Source organism: Ambystoma mexicanum, chromosome 1q, assembly GCF_040938575.1.
Source record: "Ambystoma mexicanum isolate Mex_15411 chromosome 1q, UKY_AmexF1_1, whole genome shotgun sequence".
In the NCBI taxonomy this organism is placed as follows: Eukaryota; Metazoa; Chordata; class Amphibia; order Caudata; family Ambystomatidae; genus Ambystoma; species Ambystoma mexicanum.
This window is the reverse complement of record NC_090922.1, coordinates 1,196,460,968-1,196,474,829: the sequence shown is the minus strand read 5'-3', so window position 1 is coordinate 1,196,474,829 and position 13,862 is coordinate 1,196,460,968. Positions and strand designations below refer to the sequence as shown.

The 13,862-nt window shown below is 47.2% G+C and overlaps 1 protein-coding gene across 1 annotated transcript in view; it reads right to left on the bottom strand.

Moving 5' to 3' along the window:
- RPE65 (retinoid isomerohydrolase RPE65) overlaps positions 1-13,862 on the bottom strand; it is a 174,190-nt gene that overhangs the window by 15,427 nt on the left and 144,901 nt on the right. Inside the window, exons 10-13 of the mRNA XM_069641930.1 lie at positions 11,818-11,947; positions 11,586-11,700; positions 11,402-11,496; positions 11,198-11,309 (exon numbers count right to left, since the gene is read on the bottom strand). Of these exons, the coding sequence (XP_069498031.1) occupies positions 11,198-11,309; positions 11,402-11,496; positions 11,586-11,700; positions 11,818-11,947 (452 nt within the window). The remainder of the gene's footprint in view (positions 1-11,197; positions 11,310-11,401; positions 11,497-11,585; positions 11,701-11,817; positions 11,948-13,862) is intronic.

Here is a 13,862-nt window from a genome sequence, read left to right as displayed (position 1 = left end):
TTGGAGATGTATGCTCATGTAGTCCTGCTCTTACTTTATAAATCTTGGTCTAGTACTTTAGGACCAGGAGTAGAGACTACATTCCAACACCCGCTCCACCACAGTTGGCTAGGGCAGAAGTCATCCCTGCATTTATATTCCTGACTCATGATGCCATCCATTGCCTCTGGTGTCAGGATGCCTAAACCCTAGTTGGGTCCTCTTTATTTCATGGCCCTCAGGATAGTGACTAGTGCCCCATCCATGGAGAAAGGCCAAGGGGCAGCCATAGAGTGCATCTACTTGCGGTCAACCTTCCACAATCAAGCAGTGAAGGGAGCCTCATGTAGCCTCTACCAGACTCGCAATGCTGCGCTTTCCCATACTCTCTTTCAGGGCACTAGAGATGGCATTGGGTGGTGCATCTCACTCGTGGAATTTGTGCGAGCACCATAGGACCTCTTTTCCCTACCCCCTTCCTGGCAATTTTCTGTCAGCGCCCCGGGGGATACGGGCTGGAATGCCCAGGCTGCACATGGAACCGCTGCACGGGTCACCACCTACCCTTCAGTCAGCTGCTTTTCTGTGGTGTACCTTTCTTCATGAGTGGGGTGCCAGGGAACCCCGATTCCTTCTGCTTCTGTTCTGCACTCCAGCTGCACATGGTACATGCGATGCTCCCACCCGACAGAAGTGCCTTGGGTTGTGTGCCCGCTAGGCCAGAGACGCTTTCAGTCACAACCTTCTGCAGGCCCACAATCCCGCAAGCCTACTAAGGCAATGGGCTTCTTCACTTCTCCCACTAAAGTCGTTTTTCCAACCCTCCTAATTAGAGCCCAGCTTGGGTGAGTCCGTTATACCTGGAGACCTGGGGGTTCTCTAGGCCATTGTTCCCTCAGACGACCCCTGCCTCTATGAGGAGCTATAGCCTTCCTTCCTATGATTCCACACAGTGTGCAAACTTCACAATAAAGTACAGATTCCCTTTGGCTATTCAAATTATTTAAAATAATAATTTGTTGGGGCTTAAATGCCTTTTTATTTCCTATGTTTTTTCATTTGAAGAATGATTTCTTGGAACTCTTGTGTAACTGTCATTATCCATTCAAAACATTGACCAATGATTGCACCGATCATAGGCCCACACGGAGAACATCATGGGAGAAGTTGCACTTTAGTAACCTAATTTCTTCTCATTAGTTGCACCTTAGTCACCTCTGACTTTCACCCTAAAAACCATTTATGGGTTTTAAATTTTGCAAGTATCCTTCTCAGGGTAAAAGTCTGAAATGAAGTTGTTGATGATCACAGTGGAATGGCACGGGGGTGCTGCTTACAGGGGCACAGCGCAGCTTTGCTTTTTTGTTTCGTCTTTTAGGTGGCACTGTAAGTGCTGGTTACAACCCACAACTATTGGCATAGGAAGTGAAGATCCTGGGTGATGGGATGTGAGGAGGGACACACGGCCAGTGGTGGTTCTTTGGCTTTTTGCATACCAATTGGCTGTTCATGGCATTTTAGCCCCTGCGGCCGTTCCCACACACGACATGCCCCTCTCTGCACAAAACACACACACGTCTGCAATCTCTTTGTCCTAGCTTTCTGCTTTTAAGTTGTTGTGGAAAAATGTAGGTTGAAATGAGGAGTCAACGTGTATGTTAAGATACAATGATTACATAAATATTAATCAATACAGAAGGGAAAAGAAAATAGTGAAATGACTGTACTACTCCCAAAGTAGGCTGTACATTCTTGGACAGGCCTTGTTCAGTGACAGGAATCCATCTTGAAAATATATATGCTTGCTATCAAGATGAACATCCGTTCTGACGCGCACAAGCGAGAAAATGTTCACTTGTTTATTATCCATCGCACTAAGCTTTCTTCATATCACCTTGCAAATGCTGCTTAAGTAACAGTCTAGCATTGACCTGACTCCACGTCGAACAGAGCCTTGGTAAACGTTGTAAATTAAATTACAATGGTCACGTAGTAGCTTGTGTTTGGAAGGGTTGGAAATTACCCAGAGGAACTTGAATTGGTAGCTGGTATGTGGAGGCGCAATGAAGATAATTGAGGACACCAGAGGAACTGCTTTAAATAAAGTCGTAAATGTATAAATTCTTTGCTATGAATTTTGGAAACCTATATATGCTAAGACCCATAGGGAGAGAGGGCACTCGTTATTGTTATATTTAACTGAAGGCACTGTGTTATGTGTACGTTCCTGCGTCATCTTTTTCTATTCTGCTATTAAGGTATTAAAGTTGTACTGGTTAAACTTCACCTAAACAATGAAGTCGAGTCTGAGTTTTTCCTCGTCAAAGAGGGTGACAATAGTATTGCTAAGCAGTCTTTTCAAAGGTAAGGGTTAAGCTGCAGCTGTAAACTAGCTTGTTGCATAACATTTTTTGTTTAACCAAATGTGCTTTCAGCCATTTGATTTCTAAGCAGTATGTTTGTCCTTGGATCTGTTCCTTGCACTGAATTCCTGACATTGTCAGAGTGTCACGCGGCGCGCGCCACTCGCCTGTTCTGGGGGTCGGGATTAGGCGTGGGGTGCTCCAGTATTTGGTCAGTTGGAAAGGCTATCCGGCTTGTGACCGCACTTGGGAGCCTTGCTCCTTCGTGCATGCCCCGCGCTTAGTTCGGGACTTCTTCCGTCGCTATCCCTGGAAACCTGGTGCCCCGGGGTTGTCCGGGAGGGGGTATGGTGTCACGCGGCACGCGCCACTCGCCTGTTCTGGGGGTCGGGGTCCTCAGCTACGGCGGTCTCCTTCCTGGAGATTGTATCCGCGTTGGCGCCTTTCTCTTCGGCGTACCGCGGTCCGGGCTCCCGGCTCCCTGGGCGCGGCCATCTTGAATGTCCTGCGCATGCGCAGAACGTCAGTATCCGACGTTTCGCGCATGCGCAGTGACAGCGGCTTGCGTTCCAAGCCTCACTTTGGTCCCAGGCTATAAATAGCCATTGCAGACCCGGAAACAACGCGTCTCAACGCGGTTTGTTCCGTGTCTACGCTCCAGGAGCCCTACTTGCCTGAATTTCCGTTCTGCTCCTGTCCTGTTCCCGTTTCCACCTCGTGCTAGCCCAGTGCTCCTTATCCTTGCCTTGTTCCTTTAGCCCTGCCCTGCCTAGTTATTCGCCCCTTTTGGGTTCCAGTCTGGTACTTGGTCTTTGGGGTAAGGTAGGTCCCTGCCTGGGTTCCTCTCTAGCCCCGCACCATTCCTTGGTTAGGAAGGGGTCCGGTCCTGGGGTGTTCGTTCTCTTCCCCTACTCTTCCTTTCCTCCTTGAATGGTCTGCCTCCCCATTTCCTTTCTGCTGGTCTTGTGCCCTGACGGTATCTGTGCCATTATTACCACCGAGGAATTACCGAAGATCTGTCCCTCGAACTGCTGGTACCGAAGTGGACTTCACCTGGCCTTCTCTGTCAGTGTTTACACTGTCCTGACGTCACGCAAATACAGAGAAGTGCTACCCGTGACGTTGGGAGCTGGTTCAGCTCAATCCTGTCATTTATTGTAGGAGGGTGTTGGGTCGGTTCCCCGCGTTGCTCTTTCATCTTTGCGAAGATCCATCGACAGACTGGCAGCCTCATCTCCTCGCTCCCCAGGAAGAAAAGGTAACCAGCGATCTCGTGACGCCTTTTATAACAGATTGAGACGCCTTTCCTCCAGCTCCGACATGGCAGACATGCAAGACCTACGTGAGGAAGTACGAGCCCTGCGTCTCGAGATGACCACCCTTCGCCAGGAGAATGACACTCTTCGGCAAGCAATGGGTTGAGGATTGAATATTGCTCCACTACCTGAGAATTCTATGGCCCACACAACTCCTATGAAGTTCGATGGTGATCCACGTCGAGTGGCGGAGTTTTGTACCCATTGCCGGATTCATTTTCAGTTTCGATCTAGCCATTTCAATCAAGACAAAGCCAAGATAGGGTACATCCTTGGTAACTTGACCGGCAACGCTCTAGCTTGGGCTGCTCCCCTGGTTTCCGCCGATAGTCCCTTGTTGAGTGATTTTGCTGCTTTTGAAAAGGCCTTTCTGGATATCTTCAAACCACCCAACCTTGCTGCCGTGGCCCAGAACCAGCTGATGGAAATCAAACAGGGATCTGGTGACATCATTAACTACATTAGTCGGTTTCGGCAGCTTGCAACTGATTCCCAATGGCCCGAAATCACTCAGAAGACTTTATTCCGTCGTGGGTTACGAGACGAATACAAGGATGAATTGCTGCATATTCCTGAACCAGAAACCCTACCCGCATTGTTGGATCAGGTCCTCCGTATCGACCACCGACTGGCTGAAAGGAGAAGTGAACGTCGTCGAACGGAAAGATACCATCCGGGACTCTCAGTACACCCTTCGGGATCTACAACCCCAACTGACGCGGGTCCTGAGCCCATGCAACTGGGAGCTATTCGCGGACCATTATCTGAGGCTGAGAAGAAGAGAAGACGTCAACAAAACCTATGTCTGTATTGTGGAGGGACGGGACATTATCTAGGTACCTGTCCTCTACGTCCCTTGAAGAAATCGGAAAACTAACGGGCCCGCTGTGTGGTGAGAAGGCAGCGGTGGGCCGTTTTTCTGATTCAGACCTTCCTCCCATGCACTCGGTGCCCTTATTGGTCTTGGAAGTCGGTATTGCATGGCAAGGGAAATGCATTACGACCAGGGCTCTTCTGGACTGTGGAGCATCGGGCAATTACATTGATGCCTCGTTTGCGGTTTCCAATGGGATCCACCTGTATCGCAAGGAACATTCAGCAGTGGTTGAGGTAATCGATGGTACACCTTTGTCTTCGGGTCCTGTGTGCCAACATTCCGGTCAGTTATGGCTCTCAGTGGAAGAACATCTTGAACGGATTTCGTTGGATGTGATCAAGTCTCCCTCCTTCCCGGTAGTGCTCGGCTTGCCTTGGCTGCTTTACCACAATCCACAGGTCAATTGGACTTCCCGAACCATGGTCTTTTCTTCTGCACGTTGTTCTCAGGAATGTCGTCTTCGTGATACCCTTCCGGCAAAATCTGGTTTGGGGCTACCCACTCCTGGAAACACCTCTGTCCGCCTATGTGTTACTCAGTCCATACCTCAGGAATATGCTGAATTTCTCAAGGTATTTTCCAAACCAGAAGACATTCCATTGCCTCCTCACAGACAGTTCGACTGCTCCATTGATATTCTGCCTGATGCAGTCATTCCTCATGGCAAGGTCTATTCTTTGAGGCAATTGGAAAAGGGTGTCCTGCAGGAGTACATCGAGGATTGCCTTGATAAGGGCTACATTGTACCATCTAAATCCCCCGCGGGATTTCCGCTTTTCTTCGTCAAAAAGAAAGAGGGTACTTTGCGCCCGTGTATTGATTATCGCCGGTTGAATGAAATCACGTGCAAGGACCGATACCCCCTGCCACTCATCCGGGACATCATTGAATCCTTGAAATCTGCTCGGATCTTCACCAAGTTGGATTTAAGAGGAGCCTACCACTTAGTGCGGATTAAGGATGGTGATGAGTGGAAGACGGCCTTCAAAACACCTTTTGGGCATTACGAGTATAGGGTAATGCCGTTTGGACTTTGCAATGCCCCGGCCGTCTTCCAACGGTTCATGGATGTTGTCTTTTCAGATCTTGTAGGAGTGTCAGTATGGGTATATCTGGACGACATCTTGATTTTTTCTTCTACTCGCAGGGCTCATGTTGAACATGTTCAGGAAGTCCTCCGTAGATTATCTGCCAATCATTTGTATGCCAAAGCTGAGAAATGCCAATTTCATCTGGAAAGTGTGGAATTCCTAGGCTATGTAATCAGCAGCACAGGAGTTCGGATGGACCCCACGAAACTGCAAGCCATACGGGAATGGAAACAGCCCCATGATGTTAAGTCACTGCAACGGTTCTTGGGCTTCGCTAATTTCTACCGACGTTTCATTCCACAATTTTCTCACTTAACTGTCATGTTGACTCGTCTGACCAGCAACAAGATTCTTTTCTTTTGGGATTCTCAGGCCGAAGTGGCATTTCAGGAATTAAAAAAAGCCTTTATGTCAGCTCCTATTTTGAATCATCCGGATGACAAAGAACCATTCTTAGTAGAAACGGATGCCTCGGACTATGCAGTTGGTGCAGTCCTGTTGCAGCGTGATCCAGTTACAGAAATAGAACATCCTGTGGCCTACTATTCGCGGAAGCTGTCACCCAGCGAAAGAAACTACGCTGTGATCGAGAAGGAGCTTTTGGCCATAAAAGCAGCCTTCGAAGAGTGGCGACATCACTTGCTGGGTGGTAAATATCCAGTGGAAGTGCGCACAGACCACCGTAACCTTCAATTTTTACGTTCCTTGCAATGTAGAACCTCACGGCATGCACGTTGGGCCTTTTTCTTTTCTCAGTTCGATTTCGTGGTGACTTACATACCTTGCTCTCAGAACATAAAGGCCGATGCCCTGTCCCGATCTTTGGAGGACGACATAGACAGAGCCAAGACCAAGGAACCCTTGATTGCTTCGAAGCATTTCCTATCGATGTTGACTCCTCAGCTTCAGCAACTCTTAGATGCGACTCGGGCGGATCCCTCCAGATCCCTGGTGTTGCGACATTACGACATCTGTGAACGCGACGGATTGCTTTTCTTCAAGGATCGCCTGTACGTCCCCACTCTGAATCTTCAAAGGACTGTCCTACAGAATTGTCATGATTCCGTTGTCTGTGGTCATCGTGGGGTCAATACCACCCAAGAATTGGTTGCACGACAATTCTGGTGGCCAGGATGGGCCAAACAAGTTAAGCAATATGTGGATTCTTGCCCCGTTTGTGCTCAAGTGAAGGTTCCACGCAAGAAACCCCTTGGTCTACTGCGACCTACGTCTACGCCACCGTACCCATGGCATACTATTGCCACGGATTTCATTGTTGAATTACCACCCTCTGGTGGGAATACGTGTATCATGGTGGTGGTGGATTGTTTTTCCAAGTTGGCTCACTTCATACCTTTTCCGAAGCTGCCCACTGGCTCCCAGATGGCTCGACATTTCTTACATGAGGTGTATCGTCTTCACGGCCTTCCTGAGAAGATTCTGTCGGATCGTGGTTCGCAGTTTGTTTCTTCTTTCTGGGATCAACTGTGTCGTCATTTGGACATTCAGCGCGCTCTGAGTTCCGGTTACCATCCCCAAACCAATGGGCAAACCGAGCGTACTAACCAATCCCTAGAACAGTACCTGCGATGTTACGCCAATGCCACTCAGGACAACTGGTCAGATTGGTTAGACACCGCGGAGGTGGCTTACAACAATGCTGTTCATTCTGCTACCGGACTCAGTCCCTTCGTTTGTTCTGTTGGTCTGCACCCCAAGCTGCTGCCTCTTCGTCCGATGCCTCCTAGTGCCGTTCCGTCGGCTGATGCCATGGTGGCTCTCATCCGCGATCAACATCGCCTGGCAGCCAGTACCTTGGCAGTGGCACAAGCACGTATGAAGGTTCAGGCCGATAAACGGCGGAGTCCTGAGCCCGACCTTCAGGTTGGCAATATGGTTTGGCTATCTTCCAAGAATCTGCCTGCTCGCAATTTGCCCGTGAAGTTGGCTCCCCGCTTTTTTGGGCCCTTTCGCGTCCTTCAACGCATTTCCCCTGTTGCCTTTCGTTTGTCTTTGCCTCACTCTTGGCGGATTCATCCTGTTTTTCATGTCTCCCTTTTGAAACCCTGTGTGCCCGATGTTCTTGGCCGTCCATGTTCCCGTCCTGCCCCGGTGTTGGTCCAGGGGGTCCCTGAGTTTGAGGTAGAGGAGATTTGTGATTCGCGGATTAGGCGTGGGGTGCTCCAGTATTTGGTCAGTTGGAAAGGCTATCCGGCTTGTGACCGCACTTGGGAGCCTTGCTCCTTCGTGCATGCCCCGCGCTTAGTTCGGGACTTCTTCCGTCGCTATCCCTGGAAACCTGGTGCCCCGGGGTTGTCCGGGAGGGGGTATGGTGTCACGCGGCGCGCGCCACTCGCCTGTTCTGGGGGTCGGGGTCCTCAGCTACGGCGGTCTCCTTCCTGGAGATTGTATCCGCGTTGGCGCCTTTCTCTTCGGCGTACCGCGGTCCGGGCTCCCGGCTCCCTGGGCGCGGCCATCTTGAATGTCCTGCGCATGCGCGGAACGTCAGTATCCGACGTTTCGCGCATGCGCAGTGACAGCGGCTTGCGTTCCAAGCCTCACTTTGGTCCCAGGCTATAAATAGCCATTGCAGACCCGGAAACAACGCGTCTCAACGCGGTTTGTTCCGTGTCTACGCTCCAGGAGCCCTACTTGCCTGAATTTCCGTTCTGCTCCTGTCCTGTTCCCGTTTCCACCTCGTGCTAGCCCAGTGCTCCTTATCCTTGCCTTGTTCCTTTAGCCCTGCCCTGCCTAGTTATTCGCCCCTTTTGGGTTCCAGTCTGGTACTTGGTCTTTGGGGTAAGGTAGGTCCCTGCCTGGGTTCCTCTCTAGCCCCGCACCATTCCTTGGTTAGGAAGGGGTCCGGTCCTGGGGTGTTCGTTCTCTTCCCCTACTCTTCCTTTCCTCCTTGAATGGTCTGCCTCCCCATTTCCTTTCTGCTGGTCTTGTGCCCTGCCGGTATCTGTGCCATTATTACCACCGAGGAATTACCGAAGATCTGTCCCTCGAACTGCTGGTACCGAAGTGGACTTCACCTGGCCTTCTCTGTCAGTGTTTACACTGTCCTGACGTCACGCAAATACAGAGAAGTGCTACCCGTGACGTTGGGAGCTGGTTCAGCTCAATCCTGTCATTTATTGTAGGAGGGTGTTGGGTCGGTTCCCCGCGTTGCTCTTTCATCTTTGCGAAGATCCATCGACAGACTGGCAGCCTCATCTCCTCGCTCCCCAGGAAGAAAAGGTAACCAGCGATCTCGTGACGCCTTTTATAACACAGAGTCAACAGTTTTGACTCCTGGATAGGCATTAGGCATTTGCCAGTCACTGCCATAATAAGCCGAGGTACTAACACCATTTGTTGTCACCTTATTGCCAGATAATACCATTATGGCAGTGCCTGGAAAATTTCTCGTGGTTACACAAAAGCTAAAACTATTGGCTTTGCCAATGCTTGTTAATCTTTGTGAAGTGTTTTCTAGGTTCCTGCTACTGTAAGGCGTAATGTGGTGGTGTGAATTCTTGGAGATAACTGCTTGTGGGAAGACCTAGCATTGCAGGTAAGTAAACCACTGGTTTCGCACAAGAAAAAGTGAAAATATCCGTATGATTGGATTGTATAAGAAAAAAGGGAACTACAGAAAGACTTACGTCAAACTGGGAACATTTAAGAGAAAAATTAAACCTATGGGCTCAAAGAATATGAACGTGTCGTTTTAGAGAGAAACGGTGAACTGCTGTTATCCATCATCTCCCAAAAAATACTAAATCATTTTGCTCTGTTAATTGGGAATTAGTAGAGCCAAACAGTATGCAGCTGAATCCTATATCGGATGGTGTATGGAAACAACATTGTGTGGACTCTCGACTTCTCTGAGAGATCATACTTCTGATTTTATACTGCGCAATTTGATATTTGGAATTATGAGTTTGCCTTTGAGGATCTGCAAATGTATTAAAGAAAGCCGAATTCACTGGCGCTTTGGGTCCGGATGGGATTCCAGTCCTTCTCTTAAAGGAAAACCCTGAAATGTCACATTCCATTGTTGAATTGGAATAATACTGCCAGATTTCCTGCTGCGGGAGTATTTTCCTGCAGTTTATTGCTTTTCACCTCGCATTGGAAAAATCCAATTGCACTGGCTGGTTTATGCTGTCGATATTATATTATCGATCACGCACCCATTGGTCTCCAGCACTCCCTTAATGCTTTGTATCTTTACGTGCCCAACCATGATCTAACTGTGAATATTAATAAAACCGCACCGATATGTTTCACATCTGGACGTATACTTGCTCCTCATTGCTAGTGCCTTAATGGGACTAAATTAGACGTTTCCAACAACTTGGTGTACTTAGGATTTTCCTACATTAAAGAGGCCACATGTGGCCATACTTCTACAGAGATGGAGGATAAAATGATCTGCTCTTGCTGAGTAAATGCTAATGATTAACAAGAAATGGGACTCTTTTTCATTAGTTCTGTTAGTGAATTTCTGCAACCAGAAGGTGATGCCATGTTTGGTTTGGGGATTATCCCAAATTCTGATTGGATTGTTCTAACTAAATTAGAGGGAATCGTGTAGTGAAAAGTACTGCTTCCATGTGTTCCCTCTGTTCTAAGTAGATGGTAATTTGGGGGTGCTTCATTGCGGGTCTGTGTAAAATGGCAAGCCCTTAATGTGGTCTCCAAGATGTTACCACCAGTTCCGGATTCACTCTGAGGATTTGAACACAGCCAGATTGAATATAAGCTCTGCTTCACTCTCACTTTTCGTGGATTGATTCTTCAAGAGATTGACCAAGAGGAAGCTCTTTTCATAAATGATCTGGCCAGCCTTAAGCAGCGGCTCTGGGAGTTTGACTAGTTGAATGCACGTTTTCTGACACAAACTCACACATCGTTCCAATGTACTGCTGGGATGGGAAAAAAAAAGGGTGAACTTCCCCACTATCTCATTAAATTCCCTGGCCAGAATTTAAGGAAAACCTATTTACGATTTAATCTTTGCCCTCACTTTCAAGGTTGTTGGGCACAGAATGGGCCTTGCCTGTGCTCTTTGCGTTTGTCGGTTAGGTTCTGTGGAGACCAGGAATCACCTATTGCTGGATTCATTGACAAAGAAGAACTCATTTAAGGGAATGTGTGGGCACTGTTGTGTTTCTTTCCTCCAGCAATTGTTTGTCGTGATGAAATGTCTTTTAATGTAGCTATAGTTAGATTTATATCTGAATGATTTCCATCAGAAAAGACATCCTTATGTAGGTTTTTTAATTAGACTATTTTCAAGTAAAGAGAGTGGCCTTTTTATTGTGGCTTAGTTTTATGCTTTTTGAAAATGTCAGACTGATTTGATGAATGTACTGTCTGGTCTTAAACATCTTGTGCTGTCTCCTTTAATGTACATGTTCCAGGTTATTATCGAACCATAGCACAATAATGAAAAAATAAAAATCTCTTGTTTGTCTTCAGTGCTGTATCTCATTCGTAACGAGCATAGTTCGGGCTGACATCCACCACCCTCCCATTTTGTGTTTGACAAGGGAATGCTTAAAATAAAATATGATATATTACCATCGTCCTCTTCGATGGCATCTGGTTGCGACACAAAGATGGGTTCTGATGGGTATGTGTCTGGTTCCTGCCACACCCAGGTCTCCTTTGTTTTCACATTCAGCTTGGAAAGCTGCAAAATGCACATGTGGCAAACACGTTACTTCTAGAGAGCAGATGTGGACACTGAATCTTCAATATTAATAATTAAGTCTGCCTTTTTACCCGGTCTGGGACAAAGTGATTCAATCCAACGCCGTATGCATAGGTGTAGTCCTTGCCTCCGTGCTTCTTGTAGTTGATCTGCGGGAACTCGAAGGCTGGAAAGTAAAGGATGTGCACAGGGTTTAGGGGATTAATGGTCACCTTATTGTCGAGATAAGTTCTGTTTCGTGCTCGCAGCGAATACCTTGGCGAGGGCCTGAAAAGAGAACCTCGGGTTCCAGCCAGATCGTCTCATCGCTGCGGAGCACTGCTGTGGCTGTTGTGTATGGCAAGTTGACTAAGTTTTTACCTGTGTCCACCTGCGGGAAAAGGGATCATAAAACAAAATTATTAAGCAAAGGGCCCTGCAAAGTGGATCCCCACAGTTGGGCACATAAAAAAAATTACTAAACAAAATGCACTAAAATAGAAATTACCTTGTGTATGTCTAATGGAAGAACATATCTCCTGACTTCTGGCTGTGGGGCTTTCTCTGCATTCCGCTTCACTTCTTCCCAGTTTTCCCGTAAATTGGCTAAATACAAGTAGTTGTAAACAAATTCAAACCTGCAAGCAGAAAAAGAGCGTATTTGCAAGGGGTAAATTCCAGATCTTAGCCGCGCTAACACCAGGATGAGCTAGAGATCACTGCTTCTGCTTAACTTTAAGGCATCATTTGAAAAATATTTTGAGATTTTACAATCCATTGAGTGTTTTGGTTCTCTGCGCTATAGCACAAATATAAAATCTGGTTTAATGTACAGAAACTCTTTTTGCTGGCGAGATAGCTCACTGAGTTAAGTGCTTACACCAAATACCCATTTTTGGCCTGCGGGAGTCAAGTTTGAATCCTAGCGTTGGTGCCGACCGTGCTCCTGTAATCCTATCCCCCTCGCCTGCTCTCCCACGGCCTCGCTCTTGGACGCTGTTGTTGAACCCTATGGCACGTTCCAGCTTAGGGTCAAGGGAGTGGAAGTATACGTTAATGCAACTGAGCCGGTGGATGAGGCCAACAACCGCATGTGCCCACATTTATCTCTACTCCCCCGGAACACGTTACTTCCATAATGTCGTTGCATGCTGGTGACCTCCTGCCCAGTGAGGTAGCTTTCAAGGCCCACGGGTGCCCCCGGCCCCAGGTACAGGACACTACTGTTTGTCCTAACAAGGACATGGAAGTAATAAACTCGCATAAAACCGATGGGAAACTTAAATGCTGCCTACTAAACACCTGCTCCATCATAAAGCATTCAGTTGAAATTACAGACATGATTCTGGAGCAAGATCTGGATATGCTATTTATTACTGAAACTTGGATGACTATAACTACTCACCATGCCATGTTATTGGGTACCCCTGATGGATTTTCAGCCCTCCAAGTGGACAGGGAGGAATGCAGAGGGGGTGTGGGGATGGCTATCATTTTCAAACACCATTTGAAATTGCACACAACTAACACTCCAGACATGGAAAACTGTGAGCCAATAATGGTCAGACTTAATATAAATCCAGTTTCTTCTATTAGCCTGCTACTAATGTATCGTCCCCCAAGATCAACCCCCCTGTTTGAAGAACAGCTATTAGCCACCATAGGTAACACCGCTAAAGACTACACGGCTTTTGTTGTCCTTGGCGACTTCATTCTCTGGGATAATAACCCATCAGATGAAGGGACCAGGTATTTGAAAATATCTATGTATTCCATTGGTTTTAAACAATTGGTCCAAGCTGTTACACATAATGGTGGCCACACTCTGGACTGGATTATGGCAAAAAATCAAGATGTAACAATCTCCTCTATTTTAGAATGCGCCTGTCTCATCATTAGTTTATAAACTTCGTTTGTTCTATACAGTCACCTCAGGCATCGTTGCCCGTCAGGAACACGCCCCTTAATACATGGCGAAATCACAAAAATTTGACTAGTGAGGCATTTAAGGAGCTAGTTAGTCCACTCCTGCCATCCTTACAGGACTATATTTCTCTTGATGAATTTACTTACCTGTTTAGAAAGGCCACCAACTCTGCTTTTGACACTCTAGCTCCCCTCAAACCAGCTAAGAGGAATACATCTACGGACCAAAACAAATGGTTATTGGAGGAAATTCTAGAAGCTAGACGTGTCAAGCGTAGAGCATAGCGGACTTGGAGGAAAACTCCATTACTAGACAAAATGTCAAGCTATAAACAGGCTGTAAAAACCTACAAACTTACGATTTTTGATGCCAAAGCTAAAAAAATATGATAGAATCCATCAAGCGAAATCCCAGTCTAGAGAGATTTTCTCTATTTTACAAGAATTAAGAAACGCCCCAGTAAGTTGCCAAGAACAAGAGAACAATGCTTGGTGTCAAGCGATTCACAATGGTTTCATTCACAAAACCGAAAAACATCAGCAGGCTATTAGAGCACAGCTGAATATAGTTACCAATGATAAAATAACACCTGAGCCCATATCACACCCTGCTAAAATCATCCCAAA